The sequence below is a fragment of the Coffea eugenioides genome, chromosome 11 (genome assembly GCF_003713205.1).
Source record: "Coffea eugenioides isolate CCC68of chromosome 11, Ceug_1.0, whole genome shotgun sequence".
Lineage (NCBI taxonomy): Eukaryota > Viridiplantae > Streptophyta > Magnoliopsida > Gentianales > Rubiaceae > Coffea > Coffea eugenioides.
Genome location: NC_040045.1, coordinates 34941303 through 34963837, shown reverse-complemented (window position 1 = coordinate 34963837; position 22535 = coordinate 34941303). Strand labels below are relative to the sequence as shown.

At 36.0% G+C, this 22535-nt stretch overlaps 2 protein-coding genes and 2 non-coding genes across 4 annotated transcripts; 1 reads left to right on the top strand and 3 right to left on the bottom strand.

Moving 5' to 3' along the window:
* Nucleotides 1-218: 218 nt before the first annotated feature.
* LOC113752391 (60S ribosomal protein L17-2-like) lies at nucleotides 219-7700 on the bottom strand. Its single transcript, XM_027296505.1, has 8 exons — nucleotides 7628-7700; nucleotides 7458-7535; nucleotides 2781-2840; nucleotides 2589-2629; nucleotides 1035-1265; nucleotides 853-955; nucleotides 702-769; nucleotides 219-612 (listed from the first exon to the last, which is right to left on the bottom strand). Exons 1-8 carry the CDS (start codon nucleotides 7698-7700, stop codon nucleotides 571-573), a joined length of 696 nt encoding a protein of 231 aa, XP_027152306.1. The 3' UTR covers nucleotides 219-570.
* Nucleotides 1788-1937, bottom strand: LOC113754625. The gene has a single exon (XR_003465304.1). It is a non-coding gene; the product is annotated as a small nucleolar RNA snoR135 (small nucleolar RNA).
* Nucleotides 2274-2406, bottom strand: LOC113754615. Its single transcript, XR_003465295.1, has one exon. It is a non-coding gene; the product is annotated as a small nucleolar RNA snoR74 (small nucleolar RNA).
* Nucleotides 7701-9742: 2042 nt separating the features above from the next.
* LOC113752390 (acetyl-coenzyme A synthetase, chloroplastic/glyoxysomal-like) lies at nucleotides 9743-20114 on the top strand. The gene is made up of 19 exons (XM_027296503.1): nucleotides 9743-10015; nucleotides 11977-12252; nucleotides 12859-13002; nucleotides 13751-13906; nucleotides 14005-14127; nucleotides 14255-14423; nucleotides 14686-14768; nucleotides 15105-15206; nucleotides 15289-15377; nucleotides 15463-15553; nucleotides 15756-15869; nucleotides 16467-16543; nucleotides 16639-16717; nucleotides 16821-16889; nucleotides 18202-18377; nucleotides 18510-18566; nucleotides 18733-18823; nucleotides 18911-19009; nucleotides 19929-20114. The coding sequence occupies exons 1-19, from the start codon at nucleotides 9743-9745 to the stop codon at nucleotides 20112-20114; spliced, it is 2454 nt and encodes an 817-aa protein (XP_027152304.1).
* Nucleotides 20115-22535: the final 2421 nt, after the last annotated feature.

Here is a 22535-nt window from a genome sequence, read left to right as displayed (position 1 = left end):
AGCATATTTTAGCAATTTTTTTCCCCTCAAATTTTATTCTTCTACCTCTAGAATGGCATCATAAACGAACCACCAGTTTAAAGATTTTGCAGAACACTGACCCTTTTGGCTAAATTCATATTTTGTTCTATGAATCAGGATAAACGTGAAACCAGGCAATTAAATTTTAAGCTACACTCCTATAACAGCCATGCTGGGCTATAACTACTTACACTGTATTAAGTACTTGCTGTAGCAATTCGATCACTCAATCATCCTTGCAAAAGTTCTTCCAGCACCTAACAAATTGCCATGTCCTAAGGGTGTGACAGCATAATAGAGACAGCCAGTAAGTGCACCTTGATAAATAGTCCAACACTACCATAACATCCAACCCAAAAAAAGCCAGACGACAATCATGAAGAACAAAAAGCTGTCTCTACAAGTCAAAGTATGTGTTTGAATGAACCCTTTGAATTTAAACACTAGCAAACTTGTCTTGCAACCTCCAATAGCATTAAGTAACAATATGCCTCAAAATTTGTAGAATCCCCTAAAGCCATTGCCAATGAAAGCAGAATTACATATAGCTCAAGCCTTCCTAGATTTGCTGGTGGCCAACTGAGATTCAGGCTGTAAAATATAAGGAAAAAAATTTAGACATGAAGAGAAACACTCCGGAAATTACAGACAAGAAGAAGATATAACTACGTATGTATTACCTCCTTTTTGACAGACTCTTCCTTCTCGGACAAAATCAACTCAATATGGCAGGGGGAAGACATGTAGGCTGGCCAAAAAGATCATACATTGAGGTTAATAGACATAATGGACAGAACAGAAAACTGAAAAAAAGTCATCTATCGGACATACGGTTTATTCTTCCATGGGCACGATATGTGCGGCGTCTTTGTTTCTGTGCTTGATTCACTTGAATGTGCGAAATGAAAAGTGAATCCACATCCAAGCCTTTCACCTGCAGGATAAAATAACCGCTGCCAAAGTTGTACAAAACAAAGAAATTTAGATTACAACTTCTGGATGCATGGACAAACCTCTGCATTGCTTTCAGCATTCTTGAGCAAATCCAAAATGAAGCTAGCAGATTTAACTGGCCAGCGACCCTGTCCATTTGAATGCCTATTCTTGGCCTGAGCAGTACGCCCAACACCTCCACAGAAACGTGTAAACGGAATTGCCTGCTTATGGGCCAAAACATCCTCCAAGTACCTCTTAGCCTTCGCTAAAGGCAGCTTCCTGATGGCATGTGCTGTTTCCCTTGTGTTCTGTTAAATAACAGGAGCACAGACGGTCTTTCAGATTGTGTCCTTGGATAAGAACTAGCTAAGGATTCAGACCAAATAACAAAGCAGCACCATTGAGGGATATAGCAGATTTTACATCATGAATTATGTACTGTTCAAAAGAAAACAAAATAAAAAAACCACAAACTACTGTAGCAAGGTAACAACTCTAATACCATAAGAACTAAGATTTGCATCTCTATGCCCCAAAAAAAACCAACATCAAAGCACAAATAAAGTTGTAGAAAAAGGAACATAGGGCATAATAGTGGATCCAACGACAAAGAAAGACCCAACAGAATTTGTTGCAACTTTGAAATGCCCACCAGAACTTATTAATCATTCCCACTAGTATTCAATCAAAAACTAAATCAACGATATCCCACTCTCCCAGGAAATTCTGAAGGCAACTGACGTTCACTAAGGATCGAAAAAGCTCATAAAGACATGAAGCTTACTTCTTGTCGTCATACGTCAAGATTGATTAGCAAGATGGACATATAATAATGTCAGGAAGATGATTGTTGAAGGTTTTCAACAAGATAATGAAATACAACTGCCCATCTTCCCAAAAAAATTGATATTGCAGAGAACTCTTTCGAGCAAAGTGCAATGACAAATTAGCACAGAGTCGATACACACAATCCCTGCTTTCTATAACACCGAGATGTGGATACTAAAAACCCAACCCACATCGAAATGAATCATAAAAGTCTGGTAGGTTGAAAGGTATGAGGACTTGTCATTTACTAAACAATTCTCTTCCCCACATACCAAGGGACAGAACGTTCCCAGTCTGCCAGCTTTTCTTTACTTCAAAATTAATTTTTTGAGAGCAGTAAACAAGGTTACAACCGTTCATCAATTTAAGAAATTAGTACTAAAACATTCATGACAGACAAGCTAGTCTGAAACCTACCAAATGCCAGTAGAAAACACAAGTTTTCCTTGGGTTGTTCTAATAATCAAAGAAAGACGACTACATAATCAAAATGTGTCATCGTTTACTGAACCGTGGATCATGAAGCTCAAGAGGTTCACCCAATAACAATGCCAAGTTTTATTTCCCTGAAGTTTACGAGAGACCCATTCACATTAAACGGCAACAGGCCCCTGCTTTTGTCATCAGGTTATACTACCGACAAGTCCAATCAAAAACCCCAGAAGAACCTACAGGACCAATAAATAGCCAGAAAAAAAAATACATATAGAGCAGGAAAAGAACTAAACGGCCTTCAAATAAGTAGATCAAAGAACCCATTTGTTCAAGTGATTCCAGAGAGAGAGTGAGAAAACAATCGATACCTTGAAATGAACACGGAGATCAGATCCCCTAGCTTTGCAGGCTGCATTTAAAAAAAATTCAAACAAAATTAGCACAGAAGCCTAAAAATCGATTATAAAATCTTTTAAAACAAATCTAAAAAAATGAAAAACCAAGTAAAAATCTAGCTTAAAACAAACAAAAAAAAAAGGAGGGAGGAAAAGAGCAATTACACTTGGTAGGGTTATCGGGCTCCCTTGAGTATTTCACCTGGAAAAGCACCCCAAAGTACCAAAAAAGTTGTTATAATTCGAGCATATTTGACATGAAAAATCAAAACCAAAGACAAAACCAATGATTACGCAAATTGTTATAACGCAAAAAAAGCAGGTAGAAGCTGAGAGAGGAGGAGGGGGGCGGCCTAACCATCTTTTCAGCTTCGGCGGCGGGCAGCAGAAAGAAAAGGGAATACTCCGGTTAGGGTTTTTCCTACATCCTATCCTCCATATATAACAGAAAAAGGGCTTTGGGCAGTAACTTTTAGGTTGGGCCTTTGTAGTAATTTCGCATGCCATATAAATCATTCATACAGCTTGAAGTACAACCCTCAAAGCGGGGTATTTTAGTTTAAGTTACCAATTTACCCTTTTCCAACTAATTTTATCTTCTGTTCAGTTCTATGGACTTCGGCTTTGGATTGTTTACGGTCAAATTTGTGTACATGTTCGGCTGCTATGTGAGGATTGGTCCGGTTAGTTAGCCTTTTGACAATAGTGGTGGGCCATAGCCCATATGACATGTAGTTTTGTTATCAGGCTTTTTGTGTGGATTACGTGTATTGCTGATGCACTGTGAGAATCAAGGCCCGGTGGTGCCCTTTCACTAGGAAATTTTGTTTTGCCTGTGTTTGCTTTGGCTATATGGATACGGATGTCATTTTAGCTGGGATCGTAGAGTTTTTTTTTTTTTTTTTTTGGGATGGTAGAGTTAAAATTAACCACTTTGGCATGGGATTGGGTGGTAAAAGAAAACATTTATTTCAGTTCCAGATTTTCAGCACTCTTCTTTTTTTTTTTTCAATAATGGTAATAATCTGTACTACTCCTACACCATGAAGAATGAGAAGCCTAAAGAAATTTTGTATGAAGACTATAGAGGTTTGAACCCTCTAGTATACAAACTCTCCTGGGTCATTGGACGAATACTTAATGATTCAGTGCAATACGTTAAAACTTTAAAAGGACAAATTTTTCCATATTTAAACTCGAAGCAAATGTTGATTTTCATTATCGTCCTAAATATTTGTATTTTTCCAGCATTCCAATTATCGAGTATGTTTTTCATATTCCGGAAGAAAGTTATCATGTATTAATAAGTTTGTTCTTCGACGCTAGAAATGTATCCATATTTATTTTTTTTCACTTGATTATGCCATCTAAAACCAAAGAATAAAAAAAAATCAAAGATTTAAATAGTATAGTGTCTTAAGAGTACATGGAAATGATTCCAAAATTCTAATTGAAATACTAATGCAACAACAGAAATTTCTCATTTGGGGTGCAAATCTCTCCAAACTAGAGCTGCAAACGAACTGAGTCGCTCGCGAGCAGCTCGAGTCAAGCTCGATCAATATTGAGCTCGAGTTGGATCGAGTCAAAATCGAGCTCAAAATATCAAGTATATATATATTTTTTATTTTTTTATTTTAAGTATATATTTTTTTATTTTAATAGTAAAATTACATATATATCCTTAATATTTTATTATTTATTAAGAAAAAATTATTATTTTATTTATTTTTTAAAAATAAAATAAATTATTTTTTATTTTTTTCGAGCTCGAGCTCGAGATCGAGTTCGATTCGAATCAAGTTAAGCTCGAGCTCGAGTTTTAAATTGTCAGCTCGTCGGGCTTGAGTTCGAATTCGAATTCAATAAAATTAAATCAAAACTCGACTCGATTAGACCAAAACTCGATTCGACTTGACTCAAACTAAACTCCCTTTATGGGACAAAGGTGGCCTCAGTTCTTTTACTTCAAAGAAGACTTGCACCGGTGGAAGGGTGGAAATGTGCAGCACATGTTCTTCCATGCCTAGTGTCTACTACACGTAAAAAATGCAATGAAGGGTAGCTAATTGATGTAAGTAAATTATTTTCAGGGCAAAATCATAATTAGACAACTTTCACGTGAGAAAATTCAAATAAACCTTAATGTCGGCAAAGTTTAATACTTTCGTCTTGACGAATAATCCTCCACTAAATTATTCTTCAGTTCTACTATAATTTTCTTACCTTGAAACACTTCTATTAATTAGATATCTATTAGTTTTTGTCTTCGATTGCGTACTCCTTGGTAAAACTGAATAGAGTACATGTTGCCATTCTGGGAAACAATGGATTTTATTCAAACTTTTTATCTATAATCAAGTATAATGTATCTTTATTATAGGAGATATTAAAATCTAAATTCTAAAAAAAATTTAAATTCTAAGGAGAAGCTCTTGAATTAAACGAGCTAGCATAACATAAGATAATGGTCGAGCCAAAATTCTACTAGAAGGTGAAATACCAAATGGAACAATGTGCTCAGTGGCGAAGTTTTTTCAACAAAAAAAGAAAAAAGAAAAAGTCTTTACATAATTACACTTTTGCAAATTGAGTTACAATTTTTGCTGAGTATTGAAGCTTCACCGTCTCTCAAAGTCTTGTGGAATTGCCCCGTAGTAAGTTTACAACATTTTGATGAGAACTTGTGGGAAGTAATTTATGAGAAACTGTTCTTTTCTAATGCTCAGTTGAATTTATTTGTGTAAATTTGAAAAATATCACATCTTCTCGTGCATTCGAAATTTTTTATCCTTAGGAACAAGCTGGACACTCTGTTCTTCTCCACTTAGACATACACTAGGAACAAGCACAAACACTGCATGAATAATTTTTTCAATACATGGAAAAAGAAATTATCAATTTATAACTTCAAACATTAATTTTTTTTAAATAATCTTTTTTTTTTATTTTTTCCAAAAGAAAACTCCCTTCTGCATTCTATCAACTTTAATGATTTCCATTTCTGCCTAAACTTTTGCTTCTCTGGTCACTAGTACCATGGATGCTTTTGATATTCATTCAACCGTAAATTGAGAAATTAACAAGCAGAAGAACAAAAGGGGAAAATCGACTAGATTAAACTAGGAAAATGGATTTATTTGTGTCAAAAACTCTGATAGAATTGTCCGTTAATGAATTATAATGCTTTATTTCATCCACTGGGTTATATATGAATTGGAATGCCATCCTACAAAAAAAAATTTTTTTAAAAATTTAGGGTGTCAAAACAAAAGCAAAAGTAGTAATCATAATCCTTAGTGCTGGAATTTCGGGAGATACGCGTTGTATGGAATGTTTTTTGTTCCTTGAGAGAAATTTATCATGCATTAGAGTCACTTCTATTTTTTAGGGCAGATTACACTTTACCTCCCTATGATGTAGCATTTTTTCGCATAACCCTCCTATAGTTTCAAAAACGATATATAACCCCCCATGATTTGGATTAAAATGTCAAAGTGACAGAAATTGTCATTCGTAAGGGAATTTTTAAAAATGTCGAAATTACCCTTATAAAAATATGACACACTAACCCGGTATGATTTTTATGTTTTACCATATAACTCCCCTATGATTTAATGTTTTACCATATAACCCCCTTATGGTTTCAAAATATACACATAACCCTCTTTGGTTAATAAATAATTTTCAACTTTACATAAGGATATTTTTGACATTTTAGGTGATTCTGTTACGAATGACTATTTCTGTCACTTTGACACTTTAATCTAACCTATGAGGGAGTTATATATAGCTTTTGAAATCATAGAGGCGTTATGTAAAAAAATACTAAATCACAAGGGGGTAAAGTGTAATTTGCCCTATTTTTATCTCTGATATATATATATAGATTTATTTGTTCTTGTTGAATTCTGCTAATGTTATCGGCAAAGAACTCAAAGGTCCGAGACTTTGTCAATATAGAATATTTATATGAAGAACACTAAAAAACCAATTCATGTAGTTAGTTTTACATGAATTTTTGCCTTTGTATTTTGCACATCAAGATGAGAATGAAAATTTTTTAATCCTTCTACAGAGAATCTCGTATGAGGTACTCGGTACTGCACAAAAGACATGCATTCTTCTTTGCCATGCAACTGAAGAAATTTTTAGCATAGAAGGAGAAAAGAGAGAACAATTTCCAGGAAGAAGGAAAAATTTCTAGCCGCCTACGGTAACTACAAGACATTTTCGCAACTTTTGAAATCCATAATTCTATGCTCCCATTCAAACATTGAAATCCATAATGCACTCAAACCTTTTCATGAATCTTGTGTGAAAACATTAATAGAAAATAAAAATCTCTCTCATTGAGCTTTTTAGCACGTTTGCTGGTAAATATATGATCAATATCACTAAATTCACTATGTTATGTTTTGCTCTCGTGCTAGGTGGGATTGGTTTTGGTAGCTATGCAAGATCATATTCAAATATAAGTTGCATTAAAAGTGAGCAAAATTCGCTCCTCGACATTAAGAAAGGCTTGGTTGATAAATCAGATCGTCTGGCTTCCCAAACAGGAGAAGACTTTGTTCATGGGAAGGAGTTGGCTGCAGAAATACTGGGCATGTGATGACACTTGATCTGCGTAATAACGCGTTGTTTGATTTTGATCTATGGATGTCGAGTGACTCACAACTGTATATGTCTATCTATGATAAAACCTGCTTGGAAGGTCCTATAAGTCCTTCTTTAACCAAACTGCAGCATTTGCGTTACTTGGATCTGAGCTCGAATAATTTTGCAGGAATTCAAATCCCAAAATTTCTGGGATCCTTGAAAAATTTGAGGTATCTCAACCTTTGTAGTGCAGGTTTATTTGGGGCAATTCCTCCCCAATTGGGAAATCTCTCAGCCTTACAGCATCTGGTGATGCATCTGAAAGATGGACTGTTGACACATTTGATTATTAATTGTCTACAAAAAGTCTCAGATGGATCAATAGTCTTTCTTTTCTGAAAATTTTGAACCTCTCTGGGATGAGCCTAGGAGAAGCCCAAGATTGGTTACAGGCACTAAACGAGCTTCCTCACCTGTCGTCATCGTCATTACAAACTCATGGTGTACATCCTGTTTCTCATTTTCTACACGTTAACTTTACATCTCTTACCTCACTTGACCTCGGAGATAATGACCTTAACTCCACAATCCCTCTCTGGTTGTTTAATGTGACTTCACTTGTTCATCTCAATCTTGATCTCAACTATTTCTATGGTCCAATATCTCCTAATAGCTTCCAGCGGTGGACTTCTCTCACCAAACTCGATCTTTCAGTTAATAAATTCATTAGTACTTTACTACCCACACTTTGCACTTTGAACAATCTTATTTATCTAGACTTGAGTTATAATCAAATCCAAGGCTCACTCCCCTTTTGCCTAGGCAACCCAACTTCTCTTTCAGTACTAGACATGAGGTCGAATGAATTACAAGGCGAAATCCTAAGTGTGATTGGGCAACTTAGAAAACTCACCGAACTCAGTCTTGCTTATAATGGGTTCAATGGTACCATTCTATCATGGCTTTGGAGGCTGAATAAGTTAGAACACTTGGATCTTTCCCAAAATGCCTTGAACGGGGAGCTGGGTAAATTTCACTTTTGGAGGCTTATTAGGTTAAAACACTTGGATCAATCCGAGAATCCAATGAGTGGGGAGCTGCGTGAATTTCATTTTGCCAAACTCAGGCAACTGAAATATTTAGACGCATCCTCTCCTCTTCTCACATTGAATGTGAATCTCTCATGGGTTTCCAGCCTTTCAACTCCAACATATTGGAATGGTTTCCATCAAGATTGGGGCCAAATTTCCTCTGTGGATAAAGTTTCAGAAAAAAATTGAATATCTGGATATGCCATATACAGGCATCCCAGATTCAATTCCAGATTGGTTAGATAAGATGTGTTCTGGTATCAAATTTTTGGATTTCTCCTATAATAACATGAACGGAACACCAATGGAGCTTAGCAGAAATAGTGGTTTTAGATACCGACGTATACATTTGGAGTCCAACAAATTCGATGGGCCTTTGAAAATGTTTCCAACATTTACTGCTGAATTACATCTGAAAAGCAACTCAATGAAAGGGCCAATTCCACACCCTGAGACTAACATGACATTGGATACTCTCCGAATGCTTCAACTCAGTAAAAACCACTTAAATGGTACCATCCCTGATTTTTTGTGCAACATACATGCTCTTCTTTCGAACAACCAGCTATGCGGAAAAATCCCTTCTTGCATTGATAAGCTTCGATTTCTTGGTGTGCTAAATCTAGCAAACAAAAGTCTCTCTGGGCGCATTCCAACTTCATTGGGACCTTCAGATTTTCTCCAATCTTTGCACTTGAACCGCAACAATCTCACTGGGGAGTGGGGAGCTCCCAGCCTCGTTAGAAACATTTCAAAAACTTGAAGTTTCTTGATCTTGGCAAGAATGGATTGGAAGGCATTATACCATCATGGATTGGTGAGCAGCTATTGAGTCTGAAGTACCTTGTACTTGAATACAACAATTTCCATGGTGACTGACATTTCCACATGCCTCTGCAAATTATCATCTCTTCAGGTTTTGTAATTGGAAAACAACAACTTAACTGGACATATACCTCTATGTGTGAACAACTTTACTGCAATGACACTGACACAATTGGACTCTGAATCGGTTTTCTTGGAAGTTGTGGTTTCAACATATTTCGAAATGTTACTACATTACAATGAAGAACTTATAGTTTTCATTAAAGTTGGATATCTCAATTACACCTCAAGTAATGTGCGATATGTTAGATTCATGGGGCTTTCAAAAAATAAATTAAGTGGAGAAAGTCCTGTCGAGCTAATGACTCTTGTTGGATTGCAGGGTTTGGATTTATCTGGAAACCATCTACGCGAAAGAATCCCAGAAAACATTGGGAACCTGAAGCAACTTCAGTCTCTAGATCTATCCAAAAATGAGCTTTCCATTTCAATTCCTCAAAATTTGTCAGACTTAAATTTTCTGAGCTGGCTGAACTTACGGTTTAATAAGCTAACTGGACGAATTCCATCCGGACATCATCTGCAGACATTGGTCAACCGTCCATTTACATGGGAAATAGTGGACTTTGTGGTAAACCGCTAGAAAACAGCTGCCCTGAATCTGATGGTAAATCATATGCTGGAGAATCTGGTGATCAAGAAGGTGGCAAGGAATCTGATTTTTATTGGTTTTATGCTGGTATGGGACCTGGTTTTGCTGTTGTTCTCTTGGGATTTTTCAGTGTCCTATATTTCAACAACTCATGGCGCTATGCATTTTTGAGATTTCTGGAGAACTTGTTTAATAAAAGTATGGGTAGAAATTGCACTGCTAAAAGAGAAGTTTGCTTGAGTGACGTTACATGCATCATCAATTATAGTTGTAATGTTATCGGACTTCATCTAGAATGTATTATTCATCTAATTGTAAAATAAGAAAGTATAGATAAAAAATTTCCACTTCCTTTTTAGAGGAACAACAAAAATTTCCGGCACAGGAAAAAAAAAAGAAAAAGAAAAGAGGATGGTCAAAAGCTTGCCAGAAGGAAAATCTTTCTTCTCATAAATGCAAACGCAGTTCTTACCTAGAAAAGATATGCTACTTAACTCACCGGTCTGTTAAGTTAATCAGAGGTAAAGCATCGACAATCCAGCCTCTTCATGCCAATAAGAATATACAGAAGCCTAGTTAGAGTAATAAAACAAGCAAACTCAAATTTCAAACTTTTAGTCTTAGATGCAAAATCACAGCTTATTCAATTCAATCATCAGTTTACATGTCATCCTCCCCCTGCCCCAAAAAAAAAAAAAAAAAAAACTTTTGTCATTTTTAGTTGCTTCTCTACATGACGATCAAGAACCTGTGGCAATTTGATCACTCAATCAATCTTCCAGGCAAAGTTCTTCTAGCGCCTAAACAAAATGGCTTGTTCTATGGGTGTGATTATGGTGATATTGGCTATCCTAAAGCAATGGCTACTATTGCTGAGTTGCTAATATTATGAAAATTGATGTACAGCAAAATTGGTATGATTAAATTTTTAAGTCTCTCTTAGTGGATGTTAAAAAAAAAAGAAAAAAATATATCTTAAGATCTAAAATTAATTTGAAAGAAAGAAGAAACGACGACGAAAGAAGATATGACAAGGGAAGAGAAAAAGAACAAAAAAAAAATAATTAGCTTCCATTTTACTTCTTTTTTGTGAATAAAGAACAAAGAAGCATAAGATTAAAAATCAAAATAGGAGGACTTAAAAAGTGGAGAACGGGAGGAATCAGGAAATGGAGACGAATAAGATTTAAAAAAAAAATGAGGAATTCTATGCACGAAACATAAAAGGAGGAATCCAAAACTGGTATAACAAATTTTTTGAGGTTACTGTAAATAATTTTTAAAAAACTTGTAACAGACAAATTTGGCAAAAAACTTGGGTTCCAAACACAGTAATAATTAGTGAGACAACTGATTACGTCTGACATAAATGGTACATTTTGTGCTATACAAAACATGGACCAGAGGGAAGTCGTCAAAATAAAAGCACTACTAGACATCTTTGGGTTTAGCTGACCAGTGTAATTAATTCTTTGGTTTAACTACAACACCTAACACTTCTTAATCTATGTGAAATAAGAAATTGGCATATTTTTATGGGATGGACGGAGTATATTTTATCTAAAAAAAATTTTCTCATTTTTCAGTGATCTAATTTTTTTTAATGGAGAATTTTGCATGTAAATTGAGTTTATATGAACCCCTCTCACAAGGAAATGGGCCCTTCATGTAAAATGGTTCAAGTGGACCATTATAATGTCCCTATTTTAAGAGGACCCCGAATGTTTTTTTGTTTTTTTTTTTTGCCTTTTTTTTTTAAAAGCGTTATTTATATGGGAGAGTGTCTAAAAATAGTAGTGAATGCAACAAACATGAATGTAATGAATGTATCATATAGTAAGCTTGACGTTCAACCTCTCTCCCTGGTCGTTCTTAGATTTCACTGCTCTCCTCTTCAAAAAAAAAAAAAAAAAAAGTTAAAAAAAATGTACATCGTAATTGCTACTAACACTATAAATAATATATTAGTAATTAATTAATACATGCTCCTGCAACTAACACTATAATCAGCAGCAATATCCGGAGTATCTCATGAGTACTATAATCAAGAAAACTACAACTAAGATCATTAATTGTCACACTCCATTCTCCTAATACTATAATCAACAATATCTCAAGGATCTTGATTAGTACAAACTAATATAAATTAGCATGTGGAGATTCCCATCTCTCGCAATTCGAAGTTCAACAGCTAGGATTGCCGCGGCCACCAGCAGCAGCAGCAGCAGCAGTTGCAGGGTCAATGGAGGACGAAACCCAATCCGCAAACGGTTGTTCTACGACTACCTTGAAGACGTCGGATCACCTGCGCCATGTGGAGTCGATGAGCACCCTGCCCTCCGGCGCCGGTCCAATATCCAGATTGAATGCCGTTATCCTGGGGGAGTCTCTAGCCTCAGAGGAGGATCATCTGGTTTTCCCCAGCGAGGCCTTCTCCATGCAGGCTCACGTTCCTTCACCCCAGAAGGTAGTAATACTCAAGAAGATGGACTTTCCGCTGTTTCCACCCCTCAGTCCTATGTCTCAATCCTTACTTCCATTTTCCACTACCACTCATTGCTCCTTTCTGTTTGATTTTATTGTCCACCATACTTTTGTCAATTTTTTTTAATTTTTTTTAAAGTTATCATCTCTTAATTTTTTTTTGCGAATCTTTTATTTCCTTGTGAAAATAATGGTTTATTTATGATATTAGCGACTCTTTGAGTATTTAACTTTTTTAGAAATAGCGCTTTAATAGTGATATTATGTAGCAAGGACAATAATCGGAAAAAAAAAAAAGATCTAATTTTATCTTTGTTAAGGTCGGAAAAATTTAGAAACATTTTAAAATGTGCAGCATGACATTTTCAGTAAAATGAAACAATTGAAAAAGTTACATTTATCTCATCAATTTCTCTGGTCCATTGACCATCCAAATAACACCTAGTTAATGTGATAAATCTCAACTACAATATTTGAAATTTTCCTCACCAATTAATATTACTAATGATAGGCATGGACTCTCCGTCCAATTTTGCCGAGATTCTGATTTTTTTTTTTTTTTTAATTCTTTGCAAATTTATCATCCAAGTACTTGGAGACGTATGCAAGGTCAATCGAGGACCCCGCAGGATTTTGGTCAGAAATGGCCTCAGGGTTTTTCTGGAAAGAGAGATGGGGCCCACAGGTTTACGCTGAGAATCTTGATATTCGTAAAGGCAAAATCAATATCGAGGTCCATCCCATCTTTATCCTTTACTTTGGTTAATTCTTTTTATCTCTTTCAACTCATTACTTTCGCTAATTTCTTTGTCTTTTTTATTTTTAAAAATTCCCTTTTCTTTTGTTACCCCCAATCCTGCATAGTATTTGCAATTATCCCCTTAAATAAAATTCATAGATTGTTTATCCATCCAATATAAATAAATGTAAAAAGATGATAGAGGTGTTTATAAATAAAAATGCCCTGCGGAGGTTGTGTATAATGCCTGATTTTAGTAGTAATGAATTTTAACACAATCTTTTATTTCTTCTCATTCTTGACGATAAGAATATTCTAGGATCTTTCTATTTTACTCAACCAATTTAGTGATTAATCCTCTTATTTTAACAAATAATCCAATAAAAAAAATGAGATTGTACTGCTCCTTTTTCATGTTATTTCAATGACTTTTCAATAACCAAATAAAATAGATGGAAAAAAGACTTAACAAACAATATTTTGGTAGCCTAAGTATGCCAAAAATTCACATGTAGATAAGTTTGTGTGAAAATACTTTTTACACTAACATTTTAGGAAACATTCACCCAAGAAGAATCTATATCATCTTTGTACTTATGCCACAAAAGGAAATTTTCAAAGTTGGTAAAACTACTTATTAGTTGGTACAGAGCAATGAAGTCGACGTGCGATATAGTTTCGGGAGGTAAACTGTAATTAATCCTTTTTCTTTTCTGCCTGTGGATGTGGCCACTGAATACAGTGGTTCAAAGGTGGAATCACCAACCTATGCTACAACTGTTTGGATCGAATCATTGAATCCGGAGATGGTGACAAAATTGCAATTTTCTGGGAAGGAAATGAACCTGGTTTTGATGGCACCTTAACTTACAAACAACTGCTGGCTAGAGTTTGTCAGGTCTTTATATATCACTTCTATCCTTTACTTTTCTTCCTAAGGACTTGTGATCTTAGCCCATGTGACGCTTTCCTGGCTTTTCCTTCTCATTCCAATAGCTTGCAAATTGGTTGAAAGATGTTGGTGTCCGCAAGGGAGATGCTGTGGTCATATACTTGCCCATGCTTATGGAACTACCCATTTCTATGCTTGCATGCAGTCGCATTGGTGCTGTTCACTCTGTATAACTCAAACCCAGCTCTTTTAATCCTCTATTTGTTACTTTTCTGAAGCTAGATGATGCTAGTACAACTTGGAGTTTTATTATTGAAATCCCAAGTTTTCTTGATTGTCTGTTTGGTATGTTAGGTGGTATTTGCAGGATTCTCTGCTGAATCACTCGCCCAGAGAATCATGGATTGCAAACCCAAGGTTGTCATAACTTGCAATGCTGTTAGAAGAGGTTCCAAGATTATCTATCTAAAGGACATTGTTGATGCTGCCCTTGCAGAATCTGCCCGAAATGGCAATCCTTTGGGTTAGAAACTAAGCTGCTGCATTATGACATCGGTCATAAATGGACTATTGCTTTTTTTTTTCCCCAAATTATAGGAACACATAAAGCCGATATCCTGTTATAGAATGCTTCTTTTATTTGAAGTGGATCATTTTATCTATGAGAATCTAGGATTTATTTCTTGATTTCTTGATTTTGTTCTCTCTTCATTTACTTTGCTTATTGGCTGAAGCTCTTAGAGTGCATACTTTCTTATGTAGCATGTTATATTTACTTATTGCAGACGTTTGCTTGACATATGAAAATGAATCAGCCATGAAGAGGGAATCTACAAAGTGGCAAGAGGGAAGAGATATATGGTGGCAGGTTAGGAGGCAAACATGCCGCAATAAATGATATGTTGGTACTCTTGCACATAATATTATGTGTCATTGTCATGTAGTTAGCAGTTTTCTGATTGCACTTTTAGTGCATCCGCAATCGAGTTTGACTGGACATTAAAGTTGCGTCTAACGTTACCCCTCTTTGGATATCTACTACTGGAGAAAAATTTGATACTCTATTGTCTACCCCCTGCTTTTTAAGAGAATCATAGCTCTTGGAAATAACCATTTAAATCCATCTGTTATGCTATTCATGGTTTTTACATTCTGAATTACTCGTTCTCTGCACTGATTTGAGCAAATCCTATGTTGTTTCCAGGATGTTGTTCCTAAACACCCCACTACTTGTGCTGTGGAATGGGTTGATGCAGAGGATCCACTTTTCCTCCTGTATACTAGCGGGAGTACTGGAAAGCCAAAGGTCTGAATATATCCTGAAAAATTAATACTTCCAGTTCTTTTTATGCTTTAGTCTATAAAGATGTTCTTTCTGTAAATCTAAGGGTGTCCTGCATACAACTGGAGGCTACATGGTATACACTGCAACAACTTTCAAATATGCATTTGACTACAAGCCATCAGATGTATACTGGTACTCACAATTTAATACTTTACCTTTTAGGCAAACTTACAAGTGGGCTGGGTTGCTGATATATTTGGCCACAATTTTGATTCAGGTGTACAGCTGACTGTGGTTGGATTACTGGGCACAGCTACGTTACATATGGACCTTTGCTAAATGGAGCAACTGTTGTGGTTTTTGAAGGGGTAATCTTTTAGAAACCTGTACATTAATTTTTTTACTTCATATGTGGAATGTGAAAGGTTAAAAATTATTATTCATTTCATTGATTTTCTTGTAAGTGTGCAGTACTGCTTTGACATCCGGGCAAACAAAATGATTGGCAAAAGTAAGTGAAATAGGATTGTAGAACTGCATGCTTAGTAACACGGCTTCTATTTCCTGCAGGCTCCAAATTATCCAGATGCTGGGCGGTGTTGGGACATTGTTGACAAATTCAAGGTGTCAATATTCTACACCGCCCCCACATTGGTGCGGTCGCTAATGCGTGAGGGAGATCAGGCAAGGAATACAATCAACTGTTGTCCTGTTCCATTTTTCTGGTTATATTGTTTAACGTAACTTGTAATTGGAAGAAATTTACCAGTCATCTCATATTCAATTTCTGGGGCTTGTCTTAGTTTTGCTTTGCTCTTTATATTGGATATATTTGTAACTTGAGAGTTGAGTGGCAATGGCTTCATTGAGGGACTTGCTTCAGGATCAAAACTTTGAAGCTTAAGTTACAGCCATAACAGTCTTCTTTTCTTGAGTATTCCATTTTGTGTTTCATCACCATTCTATGATGACAAACTCACTACAATGCCTTTGGCCTGATAGTTTAATTGGTTGCTGGATGCATAAAAACCATCTGACTGGTCTCTGTGGTTTGCTTACTGGTTGGGGCTTACCAAGAGGGAAAATATGTTTTTGCCTTTGATCCTGTTAAAATAGCTATGACCTTAATTCTGGTATTTTTCTTGCAACAGTCTAGATTCCATATGGATAATAGCATTTACTTTTTGAGAAAAGCCATTTTTTCTCTTTTCAATTTCCTCCTGTTTTCACATGTATGCTAATGTTACTAATCTTAATTTCCTCCTCCATCTATGTGCACAGTACGTCACCCGTTATTCACGCAAGTCCTTACGAGTGCTTGGAAGTGTGGGTGAGCCGATCAATCCAAGTGCATGGAGGTTTGTGACTAAATAATGCCATATGCTATTTCCAATTATTTAAAGTTTCCAAACCTGTTTATCATCCATTTGTCAATGACCTTTAATTGTGCCAGGTGGTATTTTAATGTAGTTGGAGAGTCAAGGTGCCCTATATCTGACACTTGGTGGCAAACTGAGACTGGTGGTTTTATGGCATGTTTCTGAATAGTTTCTTCTTTGCTGTATGATTGTGTCATGGTGTTTGCCTGGGAAAACCAGTATGTGTCTAACATGTAGCACTTTTGTCAACTTTCAGATTACTCCTTTGCCTGGAGCATGGCCTCAGAAACCTGGTTCTGCTACATTTCCATTTTTTGGAGTTCAGGTACACACGTGAAACTATAATATGATATGACACTACCTCAGATGCTATGCCCTCTTAAAGGGGGAGGACAAAAGAAGTATTCTAGCATACAACCATGTGTAAAGTGGGAGGATAATTGTGATTTTGCTCATCCTATAGTTATTTGCTCTTTGCATCCGATTTCTAATTGGATCATTACTGAAAGTTCAAATTTTCCATGGAGTGATGTTGAATTTCTAGACATTTTTACTGATGCAAATGCAAAGATAAGAACAGCGCTGCCTGGTGAATACCAGAAATGACGGATTTCTGGAAACCCTTGCTCTTTTAGTATTTCAGTTTAACTTGATATAATTTAGGTTGTTTTTAATGTATTACAGTCTGATAATTTGTTGAACAAGAGTGTTAGAGTTTGAAGGGCGATTTTGAAATTTCAGAAGATACTGAAATAGGTAAGGATTACAGGCTATAAAGTCATTCTAGCTCATGTGGACTAGTATCAGAAATTTGGGATTTCTAAAGGAATCAAATTGATTAGATGTTATAGCAAATTTGATATCTGCTTACATCCTCTATAGGCTGTCATTCCTGACTTGGCTTCCACAAATTATTAGCCTTTGCTTTCTATGTTTCTTGGTTCACTTAGCTTTGAAGTTTGCTTAGTTCTTAAGAATTGGTAGCATCCAAATCTTATGAATATGGGCGCATTTAGTTCATGGGGAATACAGGGTTATTTGTCCTGGGATTAATAGTTCCATGAGTCTCAATAGCATCTAGAATAGTTCTCCAGCATATAATCCGCTCAGGATAACTGACAGTATATCCTACAGATGACATCCAATTCTGCACCTGATTAGAAACAGGACTACTTTCAGTAACTAAACTACCCTCCTATGGCAATCTTGCATTCGATTTGATCTTTGTTCTTCCTATTTCAGGTTCCTTAGAAAACAGGAATATGTTTTTTTTCCCTGAGTTACTCTGACTATAAGAAATTTAATAATTTGCTTTACAATCACACCAACATGCCATGTCACCAACATGGAAAATCTAATTAAATGAATTATTTACATCCATTATTATGTAAAAGCTTGCGAGCTTGTGCTGCTTTTATGATTCCAAAATCCTTTTCCTATTAAATATTTAAACTAGCAGCCAGTTGCAGCTTTACTCTCTAAACAATTGGCAAGCACAAAAAAAAAAAAAAAAAAAAAAAAAAAAAAAAAACTGACATTTTACCATAGCTTCTTTGGTGCATCGTTTAAGCAATCCTTGTATTGAAAGTTTGAAGTCAAGGAAGCTCATGTTATATAATCTTCTAATATTGTTACAGCCTGTCATAGTAGATGAAAAAGGTGCTGAAATTGAAGGCGAGTGCAGTGGATATTTGTGTGTGAAAAGCTCATGGCCATCCGCATTTCGAACTCTTTATGGAGATCATGAAAGATATGAAGCTACATACTTTAGTGCATTTCCTGGCTATTACTTTACTGGCGATGGCTGCACCAGGTAGTTCACTGTTCTACGCTTGTTTACCATGTTCAGACATCTTCACTAGCATTAATAAATTCATAGATCATTTATGTATTTACCTTAAGTTCCAAGTACTGCTATATGATTATGTTGCCTTGAATTCATTAGGGACAAAGATGGCTATTATTGGCTCACTGGAAGAGTTGATGATGTTATTAATGTCAGGTAAACTTTCTTAACTTTCAGTCATCTTTTCACTTAAAAGGATGCAGCTAAATTGGTTAACTGTTGGCATGATTCAATCACAACAATTACTTTTCGCTGACTAATTATTGGGTTATGTACTGTCAAATGTTCGTTTGAATGTCTAATGCCATACATACATATATAGTGGACATCGCATTGGTACTGCTGAAGTGGAATCTGCTCTAGTTTCACACCCTCAGTGTGCTGAAGCTGCTGTTGTTGGTGTTGAGCATGAGGTACGTTTTCTTCATGACATGTTTCCTGAGTTTCTGATGTACAAAATGTCATCACTTTCCTATGGCTAAAAGATTCAATGCTGTCAGGTCAAAGGACAGGGCATATATGCATTTGTTACCCTAGTAGAAGGTGTTCTATACAGTGAAGATCTGCGAAGAAGTCTTATACTAACAGTGAGAAACCAGGTACGTTTAAGAAGCAACATTCTTGATCCATAGCTTGAAGAAAGCGATATCCCAGTGCTATGTGTTTTTTCAGAAGTCATTGTAAATGCTGTAGCTACCTTACATTAGGATATCGGATCTCTCACTCAGAAACCCCTCACCCCCCCTCCTGGTAAACAAACCTTACAGTCAAGGTTTCTGGTGGTTCTACTTGCTCATGAATCTAGGGGGTTCTATCATCTACAATGAACTGAGTTTTAACAATGAGGATAGAGGTTATTGCTTCACGTGATTAGTATTACTTGGTTTTAGGTCTTCCACTCTACTGCAGTAAGTTCATCTTGCTCGAGTCATCTCCCTCTAGGCTTGTTGTAATGGCAGCCAATAGAACACCATCTGCTATGCTAATGTAGTGTACCTAAGCTTTTTTACTTGGTTAACCTAGATACATGAGTACATATAGCTGTCTTGTATGTGATGAAGTCGAATAACGTATCGAGTGAGTCAAATGAACTGCAACTTCATAAGCTATAGTTTCTCCTACCATGGATGTTAATGGTCAGGAATCTGCATGATGCAAGTAATAGCAGAGCTCATGTGTCCAAGTTCCCAGTGGTCCTACAATTCTCTATGTATGTAGGAGTATGAGATTAATTCCTCAATGCACATAAGCGATGGATCTAGTTAGGGCACATCTTGTGTTTTTAGCTTAGCTAGTTTGAAGTAGAAAGAAGGTTATTTTTCTTTTCTCAGTGTTGGAGCCTGGAGGTTTGGGAGGCCCCCATGGTGAATGCCTCTTGTGTTCTAAGTCAGTTTTATAGCACAGTTTTCCATTCTTTACGAAATCGAGTGTCTTTCTACAAGAACTTTCCTCAAGATAGAATTCCTGAACAAAAGAATGTGGTAATTTATTCTAAGCTCCTAGCATCATACGTACCAGATTGGAGCATTTGCAGCCCCAGACAAAATACACTGGGCGCCTGGCCTTCCGATGACGAGAAGTGGAAAGATAATGAGAAGAATTTTGAGAAAAATTGCTTCCAGACAGTTGGGTGAGCTTGGGGACACAAGCACGCTTGCAGATCCAAGTGTTGTTGATGAGCTGATCAAACTCGTTGACTGCTGATTGCATGTTAGTATTGGCTTCATCCCATCCCAGGACAAGTTTGTCATGCAATTCAAGAGACAAAAACATTTGTTCCCATCTTTCGTGCCCTGTTTGCAATTGCTTCATACTCTTTTTTATGTGCTTTTTAGTAACTCAATAATGACGATATTCTTGATATTTATGTTCTTTTGTTATCATGCAAAATCAATTTTGTTATTTCAGCAGTGAACATCTCAAAAGTAATTAGTTATTTGAGTATTGTACAAGGATCTGCCTCAAAATCCTCTAAAAACTTGTGGCTTGGATGCTAAAGCTATAGTCAACAGGCAAGGAAAGAAGTGAAGGGCTTGTCTCGTATTTAGTCCCCAGATTGACTGGGAAGCCAAACAGTTAACATTACTTGAACAAGAAGCAGACATAGATGCCAAAACACAGTTGATTCAAATCAATCATCACTTTATAGTCCCCTCCAGTTTTTGGTCCTTTAGTTTCTTTTTCTATGTAACCGTCTAGAAACTGCAGCAGTTTGTATCACTTGCACAATATTTCAAGCAAAAAAGCTTATCTAAGCACAGTGGCATGTCCTATGTATGGGCAGCATTCTCCTGATTTTAGCTGCTGTTTTGGTTGTCAAACTTGCATTTGCTAGCTCTAGAACAGATTAGCTAAACTAAAGCTGCACTGCAAGTGAGAGGGAAGCTCTTTCTGAACTCGCGAAAGGCCTAATTGATGAAGCAGACCGGCTTTCTTGATTGAATGGCAAAAACTGTTGTGCTAGGAAGGAGCTGTGCAACAACATAACTGGCCATGTCATGAAGCTTGATTTAAGTAACCCTTTCTTATTTGGGAATCAAAGATACTTGATGACACAGATTGTCTTGCATTTTAGCAGCAACTGCATAGGAGGTGATATAAGTCCATCTCTGCTCAATCTTAAACATTTTCAGTATCTAGATTTGAGCATAAACAGCTTTTGAAGAATACAAATTCCAGCAGCTTTTAGTTATCTAAAAAATCTTGACTATCTGAACCTCGCGAATGCTGGTTTTGGGGGACAGGATCCCCACTATCTTGGAATCTTTCAAGCTTGCACATCTTCAAGTTGGTTATGCTTCTCGTGTATCTGTCTGCTTGCCTCGATAGGGATGTGGATCTAGTTAAATTTCATCCTATAATTTTGCCTTTTTTTTATATGGAGGGAAATATTCTTTTTTTTTTGTTGGGAAATATTCACTCATTTCACTTGATAAGGTGAAATAATAAACAAAAAATTAGAATTAGAATTTTAAAATATAAAAATATTGTTAAGGGTCTAAAAATGCTTAGATAATTGTCTGTCTCTCTTTTTGATTTTCACATTCTAATTTTTCAATAATGATTTTTTTTTATTTTTCCCTTATAACATGAAATAAGTAGGATATTTCTCTCAACCCAAAAAAAGTGAAATAAAGGGATGAAATTTAACTATGCCCATATATATGAAAAATATTATTTTTTTACACTATTAAGTTAGGGATATTAATATGGTTAAGCCATGATTTATTCAAGGTGTTATAAAATGCGCACAATGCACTATACTTTAAGGGGAATAATTGCAGTTAAATCTTAGGAGCATAGATATCTTTTTTGATATTACCATTGTACAATGTTAGAGTTGATTAAAGAATTTTAAGAATAAAATAAACAAATAATAACGTTAGAGGGTAAAATGCAAAACTAGATATACCTAAAGGAAGTTTTTGTAATTAACCCATATTTTTGGAAGAGAAGATGCATGAATTATCGTCTAATAATTGGAGTTGGCTTGTGCCTTTTACAAGAAAAGGGACGCTAATGATTTCCAAGTTACACGTTTAATTTGTTCAACAGTCAACTAGTCAAATCTCTTCATTATAGATTAAAGTAAATTTCAAACAATTAAAAGCATATTTTAGCTTTTTTTTTTTTTTTTGGTTCAAACCACTATTCTACCGTTTGTATGTTATGGAAGAATAAAGTTGAGCTTCAAGGGGAAATAAAAAAAAAAAGAAAGAAAAAAAAGAGAAAGAAAGAAAGAAACGAAAATAAAAGGAGGGAAAGCTAAAGTGACAAAAGCAAGCGAAGGACTTTTCCATGTTTACTGCCCTTGTTGACAGAGATTACACGATGCAGTTACCATGACCACATTTGAAGTAGAAGAAGCAGAAATCATTAACGGTAACAGGTGAACTCTAATTCAATGATGGGTCCATAAGCTTAGCGGTTGAGCATTTCACTGCCAACTCTTGTGCAAGCCAATGAACAGAGATGCAACATCATATATGGATTGTGAAGGACTTGTCCCATTTCCACCAAATACCAGATTGGGAGAATGTACGGTATCCTCCGTCTTATATCCCACATCGATGAATTAGTTGAGCCATGCACCCTTTATATCTCTAAGATTGGAGCACAGAGGTC

Excerpts from the sequence above, each read along its gene's own strand:
- LOC113752391 (XM_027296505.1), bottom strand. The coding sequence starts at position 7,700 with ATGACGACAGGTGAGGAAGCTCGTTTAGTGCCTGTAACCAATCTTGGG. Across the intron at positions 956-1,034 it reads ATGCTGAAAGCAATGCAGAG|GTGAAAGGCTTGGATGTGGA; the intron begins GTTTGTCCATGC and ends TTTATCCTGCAG. Across the intron at positions 613-701 it reads AAGAGTCTGTCAAAAAGGAG|CCTGAATCTCAGTTGGCCAC; the intron begins GTAATACATACG and ends TATATTTTACAG.
- LOC113752390 (XM_027296503.1), top strand. The coding sequence starts at position 9,743 with ATGGGAAATAGTGGACTTTGTGGTAAACCGCTAGAAAACAGCTGCCCT. Across the intron at positions 15,378-15,462 it reads AAGCCATCAGATGTATACTG|GTGTACAGCTGACTGTGGTT; the intron begins GTACTCACAATT and ends ATTTTGATTCAG. Across the intron at positions 16,718-16,820 it reads CTGAGACTGGTGGTTTTATG|ATTACTCCTTTGCCTGGAGC; the intron begins GCATGTTTCTGA and ends GTCAACTTTCAG.